The following is a 22,981-nucleotide window of genomic DNA, read 5'->3' as shown; positions in this document are numbered from 1 at the left end:
TTCTGGGACACACTCCGAGCCACTGCTCTGAAGCTCTTTATCAAAGTCCTCCTTGATCTCAGAGTAAGCCGCTGAATCCAATGACAGGTTTCAGCTCTCATATTGATTACTGTTAACAATAGGAGACCCAGCTGACTGCCTCTTGAGTGACACAGTGTATGTACCCTCTTCTGCCAAGGCAGCTACTGCTGCCGCTTATTTTGCATGCACGTTGGCCTTTGACTTGGGGTTAATTACTCCTTGGAAAGAGTAATGGCTAGTTTTCTTTATTATAGATATAATAGCTTAGTAGCCTATAATTAACTGAGTAGACATCACTGAATTTAAGCATTGGATGCAATCTGTAAAGTGGATTTATGAAGTTCACATGTCTGTAGTGCAACATATTTCTCTTATTTATCTGCCATTGTCAAAAGGCAATTGTGAGTAAAAGAAGGATGTGGGGGGCTCAACTCTTTGCCTGACTGACATCTAAACTGCTTACCTTTTTTTTGTTTTGTTTTGTTTTTTGTTTGCTTTTTTTTTTTATTTTTATTTTTTTAGTTCTTGTGATGATACCATGGCTGATCTGGAACTCCTGGGTATAAGCAGACTTTACTGTCTCAATCTCTGGAGTTGCTGAGGTTGCTGGATCATGGTTACAGGTTACAGGTACCCTACTAACATTTAGTATTTTGCTTTTGGTATCTTTGAAATAGGCTCACAAAGCCTAGGTTACCGTCTAGAGTGTTGGTCTTCCTGCTTTAGCTTGCCAAGTGTTGACATTTGTCATAACTAGTTTTAGTAATTTTTTTTTTGAGAAACATTGTTTAATGGTAAAGCTTAGCACACTCCAGCACCAGGCTTGGCATGGAGTCGAAGCAGCAGGGATGGCTGGCTGACCCCATGGGGCCTCACATGGAGAAGAGGATGAGGAAGGCGACCATCAAACAGAAGAGCCCCATGGCCTCAGACAGGGCGAAGCCCAGAATGGCATAGGAGAAGAGCTGTTGCTTGAGAGATGGGTTCCTGGCATAGCCAATAATCAAGCTACCAAACACTGTTCCAATGTCAGCCCCTGAGCCAGCCACACCAACTGTGGCAGCCCCAGCACCAATAAACTTGGCAGCTGTGTCAATGTCCCGGGACACAACACTGGTCTGGATTTCCAGTCTGGCCACCTGGAGAGGGGAGCAGCTACTGGAAGGCTGTTTAGATGGGGCCTCTGGTCTACTCAAGAGGGAGGCAGACACAGGCCTGATTAGACCCCTGGTACAGGAGCGGATCAGAACTGGAGTAACGAGCAGTGCCTTGGTGGTCTGCATTTTTCAATCTCCCAGCTTTAGCCCTTGGTCTCAGCACTCAGCCTTTAGTAATGTTTTTTAATTTCCATTTTAAAAATATTTTAACTGACTAAATTAACTTGTTCTTGAAGTTATTTTAAACTAAATTTATTTTGCAATTTTCATTTCACTGTTTACTGCTAGTAATGTATATGTGATTGATTTTTACATGCTAATTTTAAATCTTATTATATGTGTGTATGATGTGTATGTCAGTGCCAATATTCTGGTGCCTGTGTGTGTGTGTGTGTGTGTGTGTGTGTGTGTGTGTGTGTGTGTGTGTGTAAACCAGAAGACAACTTTTAGAAACCTATTATATCCAGAGATTTAACTCAAGTGCTCTAGACTTGACCCTGAAAATGCTTTTATCACGTTACCCTTCCTAATCTGCCCTGATTGTATCTTGATACTTTGTTGAATTTATTATTTAAAATTTCTAATACAAAGATTTGTTTTCATTATGTGACTTGTGTCTGTATGAATGTATGCTATGTGTGTGCCTGCCTGCAGAAGCCAAAAGAGGGCATTGGATTACTTTCAGCTTGAGTTATAGGCTGTTATAAGCCAGTTGACATGGGTATTGGGAAGTGAATGCAGGTCCTTAGGAAGAGCAGCAAGCACTCTTAGCCCCTGACCTATCTCTACTGCACCTACTTTTAATTTGTGCCACCACACAGACTTTAGCAATTCAAGGACAACTCTCAGGGGTTGGTTCTAGCTTCTTACCCTTTGGGTCCCTAGAATTGAACCCAGGTTGTAAAATTTGGTGGGAAGTGCCATTTCCCATTGATCTACCTCAATGGCCCTTAACTTTAAACCTTTGTTTTAGTTTAAAATACAAAGTATAGGGTTTTATTATAACATCTTCAGATACTTGTGATTATGTGCTTTGCATGTTTGTTTTCTTCTCCCACTACTCTCCCCTTTGACCCTCCCCATCTCTGGCTGATTCACTTTCTTCTACAAATTAGTCCCTGAATTTATTTACTACTCTTCAAAAGCAAGCTTGGTTAGCCTTTATAATATCTTCCAAAATAGACTTCAAACAAAAAGTAATAAAAAGAGATGGGGAAGAACAATCTATATTCAGAAGAAAACTCCACCAATATGACATTTTAATTCTTAATATCTATGCCCAAAACACAAGGTCAACCACTTTAGTAAAAGAAACACTTCTAATGGTTAAATCACATACTGGCTCTCACACAGTATTTGATAGTGGTAGATTTCAATACTTCACTATCAACAATGGACAGGTCATCCAGACAAAAACCACACAGAGAAATATTGAAGCTAATGATTTATAAAAACCATATGAACATAACAGATACTACAGAATATTCTACCCAAAGGAAAAAATATCACCTTTTTTCTCAGGCCCACATGGAATTTTCTCCAAAGTTGTTTACATACTTGGGCACAACTCAGGTCTCAACAGAAACAAGAAAAGTGAAATAATTTCCCACATCCTGTCACACTACCATGCATTACAGCAACACACACACACACACACACACACAGAGAGAGAGAGAGAGAGAGAGAGAGAGAGAGAGAGAGAGAGAGAGAGAGAGAGAAACAGAAAGCTTACAAGCTTGTGGAAACTGAACAACTATCTACTGAAGAAAAGGGGTCAAGAAGGAAATTAAAGATTTTCTAGAATTCAATGAAAATGAACACACAATATACACAAGCTTATGGGGGATACAACAAAAAGTGGTGATATGAGGAAACTTCATAGCACCGAGTGCCTACATGAGAAACAAAAAAGAAAAGAAAAAAAATGAAGATGTCATACTAACAACTTAACAGCACACATGAAAGCTCTATAGCAAAGAAGTAAGCAAAACCAAGAAGCATAGACAGGAAGAAACTATCAAATTCAGGGCTAAAATTAACAAAACAAAAACAAAGAAAAATACAAGGAATCCATGGAAAACTTATTTGGTTCTTTGAAAAAAATGAACAAGGCTGACAAACACTTATCCAAACTAACTAAGAGATACAGATAGAATAGCCTAATTAATAAAGTTAAAAATGAAAAGGGGGGCATAACAACAGACAATAAGGAAAGCCAGAGAATCTTAAGAAAATAGTTTAAAACCCCTTTATTCCACCAAATTGGAAATTCTAAAAGAAATGGACATTGTTCTTGGTAGGTACAACTTACCAAAGTTCAATCAACATCATATAAACAATTTGAATAGACCTATACTCCCTATACTCCCTATACTCCCTAGTGAAACAAAACAAGTCATTACAAGTCTTCCAAAAAAAAAAATAAAATAAAAAAGCCCAGGGTCAAATGGTTTCACCACGGAATTTTACCAGACTTTCAAGGAAGAGTTGAAATCAATATTCCTCAAATTATTTGATGAAATAAAAACAGAAGGAACATTACCCAATTCATTTTATAATGCCACAGTTACACAGATACCCATAAATTCAGGCTCTTGTTTTTAAACGATAATAGATAATTTATATCAGATGCTATTACATCAGATATGTTGAACCTGAGACAGAGGACATTGGAAAATTGGGTTTCTGGACTGGCCTTTAACAATCAGGAGACTGCAACATCTGGAGAAATACAGACTCTGGGGATGCCAATTTCAGGTATTCAATGGATCATAGCCCTTCTGCTTGATGACCTTGGGATCATTAATGTAATTCAGCACAGATTTCTAGTGTTGTAAATATAAAGAGAATTACTGACCAATTTCCCTCATGAATATAGGTAAACAAATAATAAAATACTTGCAAACAGATTCCAAGAACACATCAAAAAGATTATCCAAACTGATCAAGTAGGCTTCATCCCAGAGAGACAGTAATAGACATATGAAAATCAGTAAATGTAATCCACCATAATAACCTGAAAAAAACACAGTATCATCCCATTACATGCTGAGAAAGCCTTTGACAAAACCAAACATCATGAAAGTCTTAGAGAGATACAATGTACATACGTACCTACTGTTAGGATAAAGCTCCAGAAGCACCTTGCCTGAGGGACCTTGGCAGAGTCCATGGCAGGCAGGGGTGACCAAGGCAGAGGGACAAACACACCACGCAGACAGAGCTTAAATGAGCAGTTTTATTAGAAAGGAGAGGGAAGGGGAAGGAAAGAAAAAAGAGGTAAAGAGACACAGAGACAGAGAGGACAGAAGAGGGAGACAGGAAAATTCCTGTCTGCCCCAGGGGAACTGCGGGGAAGAGAGCAGGAAAGAGAAAAGAGAGGAGAGAAAGAGAAGAGTTGGAAAGAGCATAAATGGGTGGAGGTCTTTCTTTTAATGGAGTCCTTTGCACCTGCTTGCAGACTATTACTCATGGAACCCTAGGCTGACCAGGGCACTGCCTGAGTGCATTCTGCCAGGTGAGAGGGGCAGGCAATCATATTGCATGAATCCTTACATTCCCACCTTTTTATTATTAAAAATGTAAGATGTTAGACATGGCAGGTTAGGGAATAAGGGTGTCGAATTCTCAAGACTGCTTCCTGCATACCTGGAGGATGCTGACCATCTTTGGGGGACTTGTAAAAGCTGGAGTACTGCCATGAGGTAGCCAGTTATTTCATGGCAGTTCAGGCTTTATGGAACTCTCTGGCACCTCTTAAACTTAGAAAGGTGTTGGCAGAACAGAGGACAAAGTTAAGTTTAGGAAAAAATTTTATTTGGTCCTGGTACTTGAGGGGAGGATTGTATGATGAGGAAGGAGTTCCTGACTGGGTCCCAAGATGAGGGAAGGGAGTCCTGGGACCAGGGAAAGGTTAGATGATATTTACCTGAACTGAATCTGACCTGTTTGGGTGGGTCCAATTTGGCTTCTTGGAATTTATAAGAAGCCTTTGAGTTTGTGAAAATGTAGCATTTCCATTGTTTATGATTTGTATTGAAATTTTCATTGTAGAAATGGTAGTATACTCATATAGAATTATTTTACTTTAAAGCATTAACTCTTAAAACTTACAGATATTTTTAGCACAACAAAAAGCACCTTAATTTTGAGCTTGCAATTACAGTTATGATCATATAGTGGTATAGTATGGTGTTTAGTAACCTGTCAGAGTTGGATTAGTAGCTTATCAGAACTTTATTGATTAATGTTAAGATTATGATGTCAGTACCAATAAAGATGACTGCATTCCATTTGGCTCAAGGGCAGAGAGTTTAAAACTGTCCTCAGCAAGCCTTAAGACCTAAAGGTCAACGGTGTGGCTACAGTAGGGTAGCCTGCCTGTCATATTCTAAATGACAACAGACCTGATCTGAGGTATGGCTACTTCTGACACTCAAGGCTAGGGAACAATAAGTTGAATCTAAGGTTTGGTTACTGAATCCTTACAGAAATGAGAAAGAAAAGTCTGTTTGTTTCTCTTTTTGGATAAGCTATATAAGAGTGGTGAAAACTAAACTCATGGCAATTCAGTTGCCCTCCTGATTTTCTTCTGTGTCTCTGTAAATTCTTTATCATATATAGCTAGCCTTTCTCTCATCCATAAACCCCTACTCAGGTGCAAACTTGGGGCTACTCAGCTAGTTCCAATTGTAACCCCACAAAGAAAGCTTTTGATACTATGAACAGTAGCATAATGAGAAAGAAATCTGATAACTTGCATTTGCATTTAAGTTAGTTTGTTATACCTTAAACTATTTTTAGATTTATACATCTTAAGCTTTTATGTCCTTACACCCATAATAAAGAAAACTTACAATAAGCTGATAGACACCATCAAATTAAATAGAAACTACAAGAAATTCCAATAAAATATGAAACTAGACTATGCTATGAACTACCTCTATACCTACATCTGATTTCTGATAAGGTAATTCAGAAAAAAATAAAAAAATGCACCTTCAAAAAATGATGCATGTTAAACTGAATGTCAAAGAATTAAAATAGATTCATATTCATCCTCCTGCAACTCAAGTCCAAGTGGGTCAAAGAACCCCCAACAGAAAATCAGACACACTGAAACAGACACAAAACCAAGTGTAGGAAAGCCTTGGATACACTGGCACAGGAAACACCTTCCTGAACAGAATATCAAGAGTTAAGGCACAAAAATCAACAATTAATACATGGGATCTCATGAAACTGTAAAGCTTTTTTATAAGACAAAGGACACTATCAATCAGACAAAAAGGCAGCTTAAGGAATAGGGAAAGAGTTTTTAACAACCCCACATCCAATGTGTAGTTTCAATATGTATTACTATTTTTGGTTAATAAAGAGATGACTAGTCTATAGCTGGGCATGAAGAGATTGGGTGGGAGGACCAAACTAGGAGAATTCAGGGAAGGATGGAGTCAGAGTCATCATGAGCCAGACAGAGAGGAAGCAAGACATGATGAGGAGGTTAATGTCACAAGCCTTGGGCAGCACATAAATTAATAGAAATGGGTTAATTTAAGTTGTAAAAGTTAGTTAGTAATAAGCCTGGGCTATTGGTTAAGCATTTATAATTAATATAAACCTCAGTGTGTTTATTTGGGAGCTGCAGGTGGGATAGAAACATCTGCCTACAGTTGAAAATCTAAATAATTCAAATAAAAAAAAATGTGGTACCGATCTACTCAAAGAATTCTCAACAGAGGAATTTCAAATAGTTGAGAAACACTTAAAAAAAATGTTCAACATCATTAGCCACTAGAGAAATACAAACCAAAACTACTTTTTGATTACATGGCTAATATAAAAAACCCAAGTAACAACTCATGCTGGTGAGGAAGGGAAGAAAGGAGAACACACCTCCACTGCTTGTAGGAAATCAATATCATAGTTCCTCAGAAAACTGGGACTCTATCTATGTCAATGCCCAGCTATACCACTCTTAAACATAAACCCAAAGAATGTTCCATTCTACAACAATGTTCATTGAGGCTTTACTCATGACAGCCAGAAACTAGAAATAGCCAAGATGTCCCTGAACTGGAGAATTGGGTTCTTAAAAAATGTGGTACATTTACAAAATGCAATATTACTCATGTAATTACTCAATGGCATCATGAAAAGTAATTGATTGCCTCAGTAGTCAATGCTAATGTAAACTACAGTCAAAGCAGGACAGTGGAACTCCTTGACCCTTCCTTTTTGTGCTGTTACTGCACCTGCTTTACAGTTGGTCAGTGAATTCAATTCATATACAGGTCCCTCTTCATGTATAAGTCTCCCATAAAAGTTAAAGGAATTGGAGGACATAAATTCACTGTAGTAGTCTTCCTTCTCACAGACCAGTCAAGGTGCCACCTGGAAGCAATGCAAAATTGTCTTCCCATGACTAAGCAGCAGAGTTGGAGTTAAAATTACAAACCAATCCTCAATTAAATAGTGTAAGGCAAGCCTGAGCTACAGGATACATTAAGCCACTGGTTCTCAAGTTCCCTAATGCTGTGTCCCTGTATTACAGTTCTTCCTGTTATGGTGACCATCCAACTATAAAATTATTTTCACTACTACCACATAACTATTATTTTGCTACTGTTATGAATCATAAATATCTGTGTTTTCTAATTGTATTTATATATGGAGACCTCCTATCCTCCCTAAACTGTATACCCAACAATTCTGTCTTTCTTCATTCACGTGGAAGGAATCAATACATGATGGAAAATTACACAGAAAAATCACTCACCCTGCACCATCGGGTCCTTCTTTTGATGGAGGCCCCTGCAGCTCACTGCCTTAAACTTCAAGTTGTTTATCTAGCCATTTTCTAGTCTGTTTCCCCTGAAGTGTTCACAGTACACTGCTGCTTCTCTTATGGTCTGAAGGGAGAAGCCATGCTCCACATGCAAATTATTTTTGTTGTTGTTATTGTTACTGCAATGAATACTGCCCTATGGGACTTAAACTGCTAATTTAGAACTCTGTGGTGCTATAGACCTGTAATCCAAGAACTTAGGGTGTTTAGTCAGAAATATAACAAGGGCAATGTCCTGTCATGCTACAGACATGGTTAAAGCCCACCTCAATCAATATAGCAGATCTTTGCTCAAAACCACTTTTCAAAAAGGCTGGAGAGAATAAATATAACTTCATGGCATACCAGGATTTAATGTTGGTTGGGCCCTGTAATGACTCCTTGAGCAGCACCTTAGAGGCCTGTTCTGTGATGTTGGGTGGGCATTAGGCTGGTAGTAAATCAGGGTTGTCTCCTTCATTATGGAAATTCAGTTTAAAGGCTGCTTAATCTTGATGAACAAACATTTACTTCTTATATCATTTTCTAACAGGCGTGGTTAACATTCTAGTCAAATAACTTTGGCTATTTGGAAAGCAGCCCTTCCTTAGCTAAATTCCACTTTGTGTGACTTAATGTCTCCTAAGATATGGTAAATTTCTATAACATCAATTCTACTCTCTACAACACAGTTTAGCAGTGGAGTATTATTCTACACATAAGATACCATTTATAAGCTCCATACAATTAGCTCCAGATAAATCCTGAACCTAAATGTTAAATATTAAGAGTGCAGAACTTCTGGAAGATACTAGAGGGACCTGGACTCTCTGAATTTGGCAAATCTGCTTTCCATAATGACAATACAAGCACTACAGGTATCAGCATTTCACAGTGATGTCAAAAACAAGGATATTTCTAAGCACAGTCTGGCTGCAATGCTCTGCCATGGCACTATGCACAGACAAAGCCTGCAATGTGAAGTTATTCAGAGACTTCCACCCAGGACAAGGGAATCCAAGGACCACACAGAACACATAGGAGATGCAGGACACACAGGACCAGGCAGGAATGCTCAACCTGCATCTGGCTGCTGGCTCCCACCCAATTTCGGGAGGACTGGCTCCCTAGGCTCAGCCTCAGCCACCACAACTCTCATTCTGGGAACAGGGGAACCTCACTAACCTTGGCCAGCTACTCCTTCCCATCTGGGGACAGCAGCTCGTCGCTTACCATGGGATGCTGACAGGCTTGCAACCACATTATTCACAGCAGAGCCCAAAGCCACATGCTTTCTGACTTCCTCAGCCAAGGTGCTAAGGCAGATCCCTGGCTCCTGGAAGAATCCTCCCATCAGATACACAGATCTTCCCAAGTCCCTGATTGACTAATGAGACAGTATCTGGTGAGCAGAAAGGACAAAGTAGAGTGATTCTAAGTCCTTTAATTCAAGTGAATAACATACTTATCCCAGATTGGCTAGAGATTTGTGCCAAATTAAATAGCAAGTCCCTTGCTAATGTAAACCAATGAATGTGGTTATAACAGAAAGTATACAAATGTAGAAGGAGGCTAATCAATGATGCACAAGAGGAACACAGTGTAACTCAAGAACATTATAAACAAAGTCCACAGTGGTCTTGGGACTGACAACCACAATCTCAGTGCTGGGAAATTACAAAATCACTAACCCTATCACAATCAGGACCTTTTCCACAATGGTAACTCCAGCAGCTGATTGCCAATCATTTCTCCCTGCAGTATACATAATAAACTATTCCTTTTACTTTGATCTGAAGGCAGAAGCCATGCTCCACACAGAATTACTTTTCCTGTAACTGCAATGGATAGTTGACTACAGGACTCAAAGGGGCTAATTTTAAAACTCAGTGGTGGTACAGCCCACTAATTTAAGAATTTAGTTTGTTAAATCAAGAGGAAAGTAAGTTCATTGACCTGGGGAACAAAAAGCTGAGAAGCAAGGACACCTGAGTCAACAAAGAGGAGCTGTCTCAAAAACATTTTCTAAAACGCTGGAGGTACAGCTATTATAGACTTAACATGTCTTCCCTGGGAGAATATACTCCACATATTTAAATGATTAATAAACACAAATGTCTTTAGAAACAGTGTGCATCAAATTCTGGCTAATGCTCAAAGAGGTGATGTTGTAGAATATTGTTTTAAGATGTGTCAATTTGTTTTGATGTAGAACATATGTTAAATGATGAAAAGATGCATTGCATTATTTTCTGTTGCATTTGTTTAATTCTGTGAGGCTGTGTTAATTTGCCTGTCTAGAACACCTGATGGTCTAATAAAGCACTGAATGACCAATAGCAAGACAGAAGAAAGGATCGGTAGGGCTGGAAAGCAAAGAGAATAAATAGAGGAAATCCAGCAGGGGAGATGAAGGAGTGAGAAAATAAGGGCCCATCTATATATCCTACCATGGAGTAAGAGTGAAAGTAAGATATACAGAAGTAAGGAATGTAAAAAACCCAGAGGCAAAAGGTAGATGGGGTAATTCAAAGTTAAGAAGAGCTGGCAAAAAAACAAGCCACAGTAAGGAAGGGCAGGTATTCACATGTAAGAATAAGCCCCCGTGTATGATTTATTTGGGAGTTGGGTGGTAGACACCCACAAGACCAAAGACCAAATAAAGCAAAAACAACCAATAACAAGAAAGAGGTCTAGAACAGATTTTCCATCCCATATATGATATCATCCTTAAGTCTCCTTTAGTATCAGGCCCCAGGTTATACTTCAAACAATTTGAATAGGGAAAGGAGTCTGTAAGTCTAGCCACTAAAACAGATGATGACTTACAGAGAAAAATCTATCTTTTATATTATAAATTATAATCTATCTGTGTGTGAGTGTGTGTGTGTATATATATATTTTAAAGATGTATCATAGCCTCTAAATCTCACATATACAAAGGACAGAGAACACAAATACAAAAAACATTAAGGACACGTCTCATATCTGCACTGTGGATTCTGTTCTCAGATGAACAGTCATGCTGACCTATTTTAACCTCAGAATAAGGTAGCTTTTTACCTCTGAGCATGATGCCTCACAGGAAGGCCACAGTTGCTTCATTGCAGGACCAGAAGTTCATCTTAATTAGGACTGTCTTTGTCATGGCTGTGACACCACTGTAAAGAATTACATTTTTAAGCTTCATTTTACTTAATGTATATGGGTGTTTGCCTCCAGGCATCTGTGTACAATACCTGTAAAGGCCAGTAGAGGGTAGCAGATCCCTTGGAAAACTAAAGTTACAGAAGATGGTTCGCTATCATGGTTTTTGGGAATCAACCTGTATCCTCTGTAACAACACCCAGTGCTCTTGACTGCTAAGCTATCTTTCTAGGCAGCTTCTTTACTTAAAATTTTTATTTTCATAAATTATATTTAAAATGTATTACATCAATTTCCCCCTTCCTGTCTTTTCTCCATCCTTTCCCATATACTTCCTTTCAAATTCCTTCCACATTAAACATGTGATTGATTATGTATGCACAAATATATGAATGCAGCTTTTTGAGTCCATTTCTGTTGGTTGTGAGTATATGGTTTGAGGGCTGAACACATGGTATTGGATATGCAACTAGGGAGCTCATCCCTGCCTGAGGCTAATTCTCCCAACTGTAGGAGAATTTCACTGTTTAATGAGCACAAAGTGATCTGGGATGCCTTAGTCAGGAAACCTTATCAAGAATAGAAAAGATGGGGTAGTAAATACCTTAGCTAACAATTGCTGATACCATAGCCCTGAAGTACTGGAGCCTCAGAAAAGATTATGGACAGTGTCCCAAACTAGTCAGTCTCCCTTTTTCCATGGTCCTCCCACCATGCACCATTGACCATTTTGATCTTGGATGTCTTTAAAATCCTGAAATTCCTACCTCCACTTTCTAAGTACCATGATTGCAGGCCCCTGCCACCATACATGGCTTGAGTGGCTTCAACTTCACTTAGTGAGACATTAGAATGATGAGATGAGTAACATGAGGAGTTGCACTTAACTATATTCAAAATCTACTTATCTCTGTGAGCCTTGGTTTTACCAACTGCAGAATAAGACAGAGCTCTTCCCAAGTCCTTTGATTAGTTATAACAGACTCAATGATAAAGAAAAATAATATTTCTCATAGTTAGAAGACAGTGGACTTTAAGGCAGAAAGACTGCATTTGATGGGCACCTTCTTTTGTTACTGGAGTTAGGACCAGAGCCTGTGTCCTGGCTACCCTCACCATCCAGGCTCAGTCACTCATCCTCAGTGAGAAAATTAAATGAACCAGCTTATCTAATCACATGCCCAACTATAATGCAGGCATTCTGGAGTCAAGTTGGACTGATCTACTGATCTCTCTGATGTTCTAGAACAGCCTAGTCTAAAGTGTGAGATCTAGGCCAGACAGGGAGTCACAGTAATACTAGTCTTAAAAATAAAAGAAAAAAGGTAATACAAAAGAGAAAATGACAAAATTAATAAAAATTTAAAACATATTTATTCAGTTTGACTAATGTGAAACAATAAAGAAAATATACAGTAAATAAACCATCCCTGAGATCCTAATAGGCTTAGATAGAATAAGCAGCAGTGAGCAAAATAAGTGAGAAATGTCTGTGCAAGGCTAGTACCTGACACTGATCACCATATGATGAAGGCTAAAAGTAGACCCCACAGAGTTGCCTTCTGGTCTCCACATAACTGTCATGGCCTAAAAACCTGTAATCACATTACAGACACACATGTAACAGAAATGTTTTGTTTTGTTTTTAATAAATCTCGTTGCCATTACATTATAAAGCATCTCTGGATAAATCCCTTTGAAGGCAGTCCTTAAAGATGAAGTATCCCATGGGAAAATGATGGGGACATGAAGAAGCATGGAATTTCAAATAATAATTACTTGTATACATATCCACAGCACATGAAACTATGTTGTGAAATAATGGCATGGACCACATGGTAACCATTGCTGCTTGACAAAGTGCCAGCATTTCAACATTGCAGATCAATCACAGTTCTCCAGCACCTGCAGAGGCAGACAGATCTCTATGAGCTCCAGTTGAGACTGGCAGAATGAGTTCCAGGACAACCAAAGCCACACAGAGAAACCCAACTCAAAAAAAAAAAAAAAGAGAGACAAAAGTATTGTCTTCTAGTCTCCACATATCATTCATGGCTTAAATATATTACATAGATATACAACACAATATTTTTTCAAATAAATGCCATTGTCATTACATTATCAGCATCTCTGGATAATTCCCTTAGAAAACAATACTTCAATAGAATGTGCCAATTAGATAACTGATGAGGGTATGAAGATTGCATGGTACTTTGAATAATATATACATATTTATGACAAATACATATTTATGGTGAAACATACAGTTGAATGCTGATTATTCTACCTTATTACATCTCTTCCAGATAGATGAAAATGATTCTTGGGACACATCCATGAGGTATTTGATGTCTATATATTCTCTATTAAGTATTTTAACATTAACATTGTTAAAATGTGATGACAAAACAGCGAATGTGGGGATCACATCATCTGCTCTTAGACTGGTACTTTCAAAACTGACACATGAAGATCATGAGTACAAATGTATCCCTGTCTAATTACTAACATCCAATCCAGGCTGGATAACAAACAATATCTCACCGCCCTTTCACAAACACCCTTACATAAAAAGTATGATGACATGTAGCCTGATATTTAAATAAAAATGGACCACTTAGATGATGAAGATCACTTTCTTTACACTGCAGCAGAAAATTACCTCCTAAGTGAAAACATAATAAAAAATGAACAAAAGCAACAGAAGAAATATAAGGACCACAAAATAAACTTCAATTAATGTATTTGTCACACATATAGCACAGTTTTCATCTACCCAAATGTTGCAAAATAGAAACAACTGTTGTAATTTAAGAAATTTGACACTTGAGAGAAAGACACTATGCAACAGGGTTCAAGCAGAGAGCTATTTTTAATTAGGGAAAGAGATCATAAAAAGGAGAAATGAAATAGGGGAGACCAGCCATAGTGAATATGCACAGGTGGTGCCCTTAGTGGCTGCAGCTGAGCTGAGGGCATATCCCGTCAGTACTCCCAAAGACAGACTAGTACAGATGCCTGAATACTAACAGCCACAATGTGATCTTCACATCCATGTGTAGTGAACTTGGTGCATAATTGACTTATTTCAAAGCTAAATTGAAAAATGAAACAAGTTTTTTCCTTGTAAGTAAAGACAACTGTGATGTCTAAAGTCTTTTTCATTTACATAAATAGGGTTTTTCTTTTGTATGAGTTCCTATTTCATGATATGAAAAAGCTTTCAAATATTTACTTAGCACTTAATATAAGTTGATTCCCTGGACTAAGGTCAGGTTCTGACAAATTCCAGCAATTCCTGCTACAAGAAGCTCCAAGGGTCTAACCTTCATGGGATCCAGAATGCACGTGCACATACCTCCACAAGGACACACTGACATCACATAATTAAAAAAAATTTAACTAATGCTCATTCACAGTTGTTGGGGCATCTAAGGGCTTACAGTTTTTCTCCATCATGAATTGGTTCAAGTAAAATAAAGCAAGCATGTACACTTGAAGTCAGAGAAATCATTCTGTCTGTGGTATCATTTGGGAAGATTTAGGAAGTGCTGCTCTGTAGAAGAAGTATGTCACTGGGGGTTGGCCTGCGAGTTTACATCTGCACACCATTCCTACTTTACACTTTCTTCTTCATAATGCAGGTTATGGATATGAATTCTTACCTTCCTACTTTAGTTGCCATGTCTAACACTTGATCCCATGACACTTTCATGGTAATCCTGCATTGCTCTGCAATCAAGGGCAAAATATAATCCTTTCATAAGTTCACTTAAGACATGATGCTGAATCACAGCAACAGAAAAGGCACTAACACATATCCATGAAATTTTATACCTGGATTCATTATCTAATAGGGTTCCTTAATCATTTAAATTTATAGGCCTTCTGACCATGTGAGTTTTTAGGTATAAACAAAATAAACAGGGACATCATAATTCTGGGACAGATTTTTGACACTTGTCAGATACACAGAATACTCTTGTGTAACTGATGTGTTGTCTAAAGATCTTAACAAATGATTTATATTCAGATATTCTTTGGTTTGAGCTTTATCAGATCTTCAAAGTCTATTATATATAAAGGCTTTAATGTACAAATTACACACCAAAAGTTTTACTCTTGTATAAAGACTATAGTGATTTGCAAAACGTTGATTATCTTTATCCATTTAGAGAGTGTCTCTGCAGTATGACTTTATGTTTTCAGAGATTACTGACACATGCAAATACTTTTATGTATATGGAGACTACTTTGACATATGAAGGTTTTACCACATTGATTACATTCATAGGGTTTCTCTCCAATATGCGTTATTATATGTGCTTGTTTGAAGACAAATGTATTGTGCAAAGGCTTTACCACATTGATTACATTCATAAGGTTTCTCCCCAGTATGTGGTTTTATGTATATATGGGTTTACGTTCCACTATTCGTTTTTTTAATAATTTATTTAACTTTATTTTATTTGCATTCTGAAACCAGATTTACAGACAGTTGTGAGCTGCCATGTGGGTGCTGGGAATTGAACCTGTGTCCTTTGGAAGAGAAATTAATGCTCTTAACCTCTGAGCCATCCCTGCAGCCCCCAGTATGTGTTCTTTTATGTCAAGATTGCTGTATTGTGCAAAGACATTACCACATTCATTACACTCATAAGGTTTCTCTCCAGCATCTGTTCCTTTATGTATTGGGGAGTACATGGCATGCAAAGGCTTCACCATATTGAATAACCTCAGATGGTTTCTCTCCAGTATGAACTCTTTTATGTCATTATAGATGAAGGTGATCTGAAAAGGCTTTAATACATTGTGTATATTTAGAAGGTTTCTCTCTGATATGACTTCTTTCATGCCTGCAAGGATAATTGCCACACGTAAAAACTTTGCAACATTCATACCAGTGTTGAATCTTTATATCAGTATAAATTAATTTTACAGTTTTGTCTAATTGTAAAGAGTAACCAGATCTTAAGCTTTTATCACATTGTTTACACTCGTGTTCCCCTTCATTGATGCTTGTTTTGAATATTTGAAGATGCCTGTGATGTTAAGAGAATGTATTGCCTGTCTCACATTTGTGGCATCTTTTTGTTTGTTTGTTTGTTTGTTTTGGTTTTTTTGAGACAGGGTTTCCCTGTATTGCTCTGGAGCCTGTGCTAGAACTCACTCTGTAGTTCAGGCTGGCCTTGAACTCAGAGATCCATCTGCCTCTGCCTCCCGAGTGCTGGAAATAAAAGCTTGTGGCAACTTTTTTGTCTATGAAATTTTTCACATTTTTGAAAAGAACTGGAAGAATTCAGACTATTACCCCATTTATTTCATTGATAAATTTTCCTATACTGAGTCATACTATATTTGCAAAGTGATCCAGAACAAACAGAAGTGTGTACACATTCCTAGTAATCATAAGGCCTTTCTGCAGTATAAGATGTTGATGTATTCCCAATGAAGCTGTAAAACCAATTACTTGTAAACTAACTTGAATCACATTCAACATGTCTACTCAACCTAGGGACTACTATGTAGCTTCTAATTGAGATGGAGAAAGGTACATTACTTTTTTCCATGTCCCTATGCTCATATGGCTTGTATCTATGGTGACAAATGATACTCCTATGAAAGGAAGAATAACAAAAGGTTTCCACATTGAACTTACAATTTGACATACAGTACATAGATTAAAGTTTCCCTGAAACTCCCAACTCTGGACTCTAAGTACCCATCTCACTAAACTTAGCAAAGTCAGAACAACTACATAAGTAACACTAGCTTTACTATAACTATTTGATTATTAGAAGGTTTTGGACATACACTTATCACTTATTCAACCTGTATACCTTTTGTATTATGAGAAAATAGATTGGCACTTCTACAGCTGAGCTCTGAGGGAGCTATGACTCAAGTGGTGATATCTGTTAAGGCATTGATTCCTTGTCTTCCTTCTTAAAAGAATGACTTGCAAACACAATTCACTTACCTACCATTGAAGTGTATTGTATGGTTTTGTGAGAATTTAATGATTATCAATGCACTTTGAGGCTGTGATTATTTATACTGTTGCTTTTCTTTAAAACTTCCAGAAACAATAAAATATCTTCAAAGGCACATCTCTACCAGCATATACATGAAAATTACCTCCCATGTCTTTGAAAACTTTGACAAGGTTCTTCAATATCATTATCTTCCCATTTGTAGCCTAAAATATAATACCAGGAAAGAGTGATATATTATTGGGAAATAGTATAAATTTTAAGTTCTACCATCTGTGAATCTTAGAACCATGCCTGATTTATTCATGTCATGTTTCCTCATTCTCAATTAAAATTACAAAAGAGCATCAATAACCGAAAAACAGTTGTCCCCTTATTTTAAAAGGTGACGGAAAATTCACATTATTACCTATAGTAGTAAGGTTCCTGTAGGTCTCCAGTATCATATATTTGTAGAGATTCTTCTGGGAAGGATACAGCAAAGTCCTCTCTTCCCAAGGAAAGCTGATATACACATCATTATAGGTCACTGAGTCCTAAAATATGTCATACATGTACACAATAAAAAGTGTGTTAATGACAACATTGTAAATATATACTTCTTTGACAATATATTCATATAATTCTGGTGCTTCCTGCACTTATCCCATGACATATCCTATATAATATAATCATCAAGTCACTTTGAAAGGAAACTGAATATAACACTTTGAAAGGGTTATCACCTTGAAAGAGAAATGCTTATTAACAGACACAGAGAGACAATTAAAAATATCAGCAACACTGAGTACACATTAGAGAAGCACAACTCAGGCTTCACAGAATGCAGAAAACTCTCACAGTCCCCTCACTGGAGCTCTGACTCTACCAAACACAGATACCTACAACAGTGTTGAACTAAAACCAGACTAAGAATGCATGACCTTATATTTTGCCTCTTCCTTTTTTCCAGAACCAGTACAAAACTAATGATTCACCCAAATTTGTGATGGACCCTGCTATGCTTGGACTAGAGTTGCAGCAGGCTTTGTGTGAAGTTGCTTCCTGAGATGGGGAATTACCTTGCCCAATTTTTTCATTAACCAAGGACATAATGGGATGGGATGGATTCTCAGTCTTCAGGCACCTTCCTACAATTCCAAAGTAGAGCAAGGGCCTTCCCTTTATTGGTGATAATCTCCCTGCAAATGCCTGCCTCTCTTCAGCAATTTACTGCTATCTGAAACTATGTAGTGTTGTTTTTCTTCACAACCCACAGACTTCTCTATTATTTATGGCCTACTTGTTGCTTTTTTTTTTCACTGCAGTTCTGAATGAATCATAAGTAATAGCCATTCAAGAGATTCAATATTCCACCTAAGAAATCAACCCATTATTTTTTAATTCTGCCTTCCTAAATTTCTTGGGGACATGTGCACAATAAGAAAGGTTAGGAGCCAAAATATCACACAAATGACCCTAGCTTCATTTATCATGTATTCTTTCCCATGGAGATCCTATGACCTGCACCTCTGGTGTCTGTCATTACACTCAACACTTTCATCTTCCAGGTCCTGCAAAAGTAGCTGATGAAGCTCTGTGTAGAGCTTTCTATGGCTTTTGCCATTCAAAGTCCTGATATCTTCCACATTCTTCCAAAAGGTAATATTCCCAGGTTCCGCCCAACAACAAAATCAATTTGGGTGTATCATTTTTTTTGTTTTGACTTGTTTCTCACTGATGTGATAAAATTTTATAACCTAAAGCATCTCAGATAATGATGTTTTTTTCCCATTATTCTGGCAGATCAAAATCCATCATTGTGGAAGCTTAGGATAAAAATTCAAGCTACAGACTGAAGGCAAAATCCATGAATAATCTTTGATTCTTAGCTTTCTGTCTTATGTGGTCATTGTCTCTTGCTTACCTAGCTATCTTATCCATCCCAGGACAACTTTCTTAGGGATATTACAGCATTACCCTTTGATTGCCAAATTCAACAGCAATTCTCTTGCTGAAGTAAACAAATGGATTTGGTTAGAAAAGGAAATATACAAATTCAGAAGGAAGCATGATTAGGTATTCAAAGCAATTTCCAATTACATAGCACGAGGTAATCATCAATTACATAAAATGAAGCAGTGATATTGCAAGCTTACTGTCTCCCATGCCAGGATGGCAGAGCCTCTTACAATCTACACTCAACAAAGTTCAGAGACCAAGGGCTTCTACTCAAGTCTCCATAGGGACCAACAAAAACTGCCAAGCTCATAGCCTACTCCAGTCCAAGCAACTCTGACAGCTCAGCAAACCTGCTCTTCCTGGTTTGGAGACAGTGACCTCCACACTAACTATGGCATGGTTGTGGTCCTTTTAGACCCCTATAGCAGAATAAGAGAGTCCTGGAAAGGATTGGTAAGCTACCTCCTTCCAGTGCTCCTGATTGCCAAGCATTACGAGAGTCCCTCATGAGCTAGGACCACCCAGCTGGGCTTCAGGACATTAGCAGTTACCCTAATGGGTGGGCAGAGATCAAATTACTCAGAGAGCAAATACTCTTCCAGATTTGTCTTCTCTCACTATGTTTGTTCAAGACCCTAATCTGGGAAATTTGTAGTTTAGTAAAATCTTCCACTCTCACCAAGCAATTCCTGTTCCTCTTCCAAATCATAGGATCTTATGTGTACACATTCCATTATAATGGAATATAGCCAACCCTTTCTTTACTTCATAGCTAGGAGGTCCTGAAACCAAACACAGGTCACACATATTAACTGTTGTTAAACAAATAAAGGCCATGGATTAGAACACAAGTAAGGGACTATGGGAGAGATTAGAGGCAGGAAAGAGATAGTGAAAATAATATAATTATAATCCAAAGAAATTCTGTTAAAAATTTGAAACAGGCTTTATGGCCATGTGCTCCAGAGACTAGGGATTTGTATTGTTATGCCCAAATTCTGAACCCCAATATCACCAAGAGACACATTCTGATGCAAAAGCATAGTCTTTTAATGAGTTAACTTTTATGGGCCCTTCATCCATTCATCACAGCAGGTAGAATGAGAACAGCCTGGAGGAACTGTGAGGTGTGGAAATTATGGGGGAGAGCAAGGAGAATATCTAGGGGTACACAACAGTCCCAGGATTGGTGAACTTCCAGGCTTGGGCAACCTGTCCTGTGTTGATTGGTCAACTGGTTGCTGTGGCTTACAGGCCATCCCAGGATGGTTACTATGCTTTGCATGCTACTTTTACTGTAAGGCACATCCAGAGTCCCACCAGCTAACTTCTGAGTGGTTCCTTGCCATGTGGAGGGTATCTGATCTCCTAGTGCCTGGGGCAACTCCTGGAAGGTCAGAAAGCAGGCAACTAAGTAACATGTGTTGAGTCAGAGGTCTACATCTTGCTTGGTCTTTTCTGCAGCCTGTTATGGCTGCTAAAACAGGGCTTGTGGGTTTTGCCTTTAAAAACGCCTGTTTTCTTTTTCTTTTTTCTTTTCTTTTCTTTTTTTTTTTTTTTTTTTTAATGGAGGGATGGGCATTTCTGGTGGTTGTAAATCATGATTGTCTCCTTTGTTATGGGAATGTAGCTGGTTAATCTTGGAGAACAAACATTAGCATCTTATAATAACAGTCATGGTTAGCATACCACTTATCTTTGGGGTATTTGAGATGCAGTCCTATCTTACCAGAATTATACGTTGTGACTTTGTCTCCAAGAACTTACCAGTTCTTGGAGACAAGAACTACTCTTGTCTACTCTTCTACATCACAGTTTGGCAGTGGAGTGCTACTCTAAACAGGAAATACTGTTTAGGAGCTCCACAGAATAACTCCAGACATATATGCTAAATGTTTAAAGTTCAGAACTTCTTGAAGATACTAAAGGGACCAGGACTTTCTTTGTTTGAGGACTTTTCTTTGTTTGGCTTTTCATAGCTATGTCAACAGCAAGGATATTTCAAAGCACAGTCCAGTTCCTAATGCAGATGCAGCCAGCAGAGTAGCTACTGCTGGCATGTGAATTGCAGAGACCATGCAGGACCATGCAGGATCAGGCAGGATCAGGCAGGAACATGCAGAAATCTGCCTCTGGCCACAGGCCCCCACCCAGCCAGGGGAGGATGAAGCCCCAAGCTTATCATGTCATGGCTTGCCAGATTGCCCATGCTCTCTGCTCAGCTCCTTGCAGCAGCATTCACAGCACAGCACAGGAAACCACTGGTGCCAGCTTCTCTTCAAAGTCAAGTTAGAAGCTGGTGGTGGGAAGGACCCTTCACAACTTCTGGCTGGCAGGTCGCCAATCAGGCTAGTGAGGCACCTCCCATAGAGTTATACTATTCTTAAAGACACAGCACAATGGTCCCTAACCCTGCCTTCCATCCCAGACAAAAAGACCTTTTCTAGATCTGCAGAGATATGCATTTCTATAGCACTTGCCTGGCTCCAATAGCAGGCCCTGCTATCAATCTGCGATCAATAGGCATTTTCCCTTCTTCCTGCTGGACACAATGTGGCTAGTTAGCTTTCACAGCTGCATATCCCACTATATTATGTGGGTGGAGTGATTTCCTGTTACACAGATGAAAATGTGCCCAGAATACTAACAACTAAAGAGAAATGTAAGGACAAAAAGGAGATGTTTGTTTTGTGACCTCACACTGAGGTCAGGTGAACTGAAGGCACTTTTTACCTGGTTGTCACAGGGACTTAAGACAAGGAAAGAAAAATAAGAACTAGATCACAAGACAATAGGTCTTTCTCCCATCAGAAAGCTAGATGATCATTCCATTGCTTTAGCTTTGTTACTGAAATTCAGAGCAAACTGTTGGCAAATAAATAATAATAGAGTAGTCTTCTGCTGGGCACTGATGGCACACAACTTTAATCCCAGGACTTGGAAGGCAGAGGCAAGTGGATGTCTGTGAGTTCAAGGCCAGCCTGATCTACAGAGCAAGTTCCAGGACAGGCTCAAAAATAATACAGAGAAACCCTGTCTTGAAAAAACAAAACAAACAAACAAACCCCCAAAAAATCAACAACTGTAAGGAGTAAGGTTTTTCCTCCTGCTGCCAGTCTTGTCCCGCCGCCGTGCCAGCCCCAATTAACACACAGAGACTCTGTATTTGATATTATGCTGTTGGCCAGTTACTAGTTTCTTATCGTCTAGCTCTGTCTTAAGTATTAATCCATTTCTATGTATTTCCATGTGGTCTTACCGAGAGCATAGGAACGGCGGTTCTGTTCTCTCCAGACTCTCCATCTTGACTCCTCCTTACTACTTCCTCTTTCCTCCTCATCTCCTAGTCTGCCTATCTTGCTTTCCTATTGGCCAACAGTGCTTTATTCATTAACCAGTATGAGAAACATATTTACATAATGGCATCTCCCATCAAACAAAAAAAAAAAGAAAGAAAGAAAAGAAAAGAAAGAAAAGAAAAAAGCGTTGTCTTCATGGAAAGTTGAATACTTAGTATGGGAACACAAAAAGTGGGGGAACAGACTACCTAAATCAGGAACAGAAGCAAACTTTATTCATAAAAGAAATCACTATAAGCACAAGAAGCTTACCAGTTAATTAGGACCACAGCCAGAGATTGGGTTTCTGAACTGTGGCAATGGGAGTTGGTTTTGGTCTTCTTCTTGTAGTAAAATTAAGCACTGAGTGTGGGTCAAAGAGCTTTTACAACCTTGAGGTCAGCCTTAAAGTTACATTACATTTTAAGTTTTACAGCTTTTGGTTAGGAAGTTAACTTGGGATGTTTGCAAAAGCCTGTGACTGAATCAGTGTAAGGAGCATATAAACAGATATACAGAAGCCTGGCTGGAAAGAGATTAGGAAAGTGAACATATGCA

The 22,981-nt window shown here is 38.4% G+C and overlaps 1 protein-coding gene and 1 pseudogene across 1 annotated transcript; both read right to left on the bottom strand.

The window, feature by feature from the left end:
* The window catches only part of LOC127220765 (zinc finger protein 431-like), a 38,933-nt pseudogene that overhangs the window by 14,136 nt on the left and 1,816 nt on the right, over positions 1-22,981 (bottom strand).
* LOC127220598 (ATP synthase F(0) complex subunit C1, mitochondrial) lies at positions 788-1,341 on the bottom strand. Its single transcript, XM_051182483.1, has one exon. The coding sequence runs from the start codon at positions 1,302-1,304 to the stop codon at positions 894-896; it is 411 nt and encodes a 136-aa protein (XP_051038440.1). The 5' UTR covers positions 1,305-1,341; the 3' UTR covers positions 788-893.

This window comes from Phodopus roborovskii, unplaced genomic scaffold (genome assembly GCF_943737965.1).
Source record: "Phodopus roborovskii unplaced genomic scaffold, PHOROB, whole genome shotgun sequence".
Lineage (NCBI taxonomy): Eukaryota > Metazoa > Chordata > Mammalia > Rodentia > Cricetidae > Phodopus > Phodopus roborovskii.
Note: the sequence above shows the minus strand (reverse complement) of the source record. Positions and strands in the feature narration are given on the sequence as shown.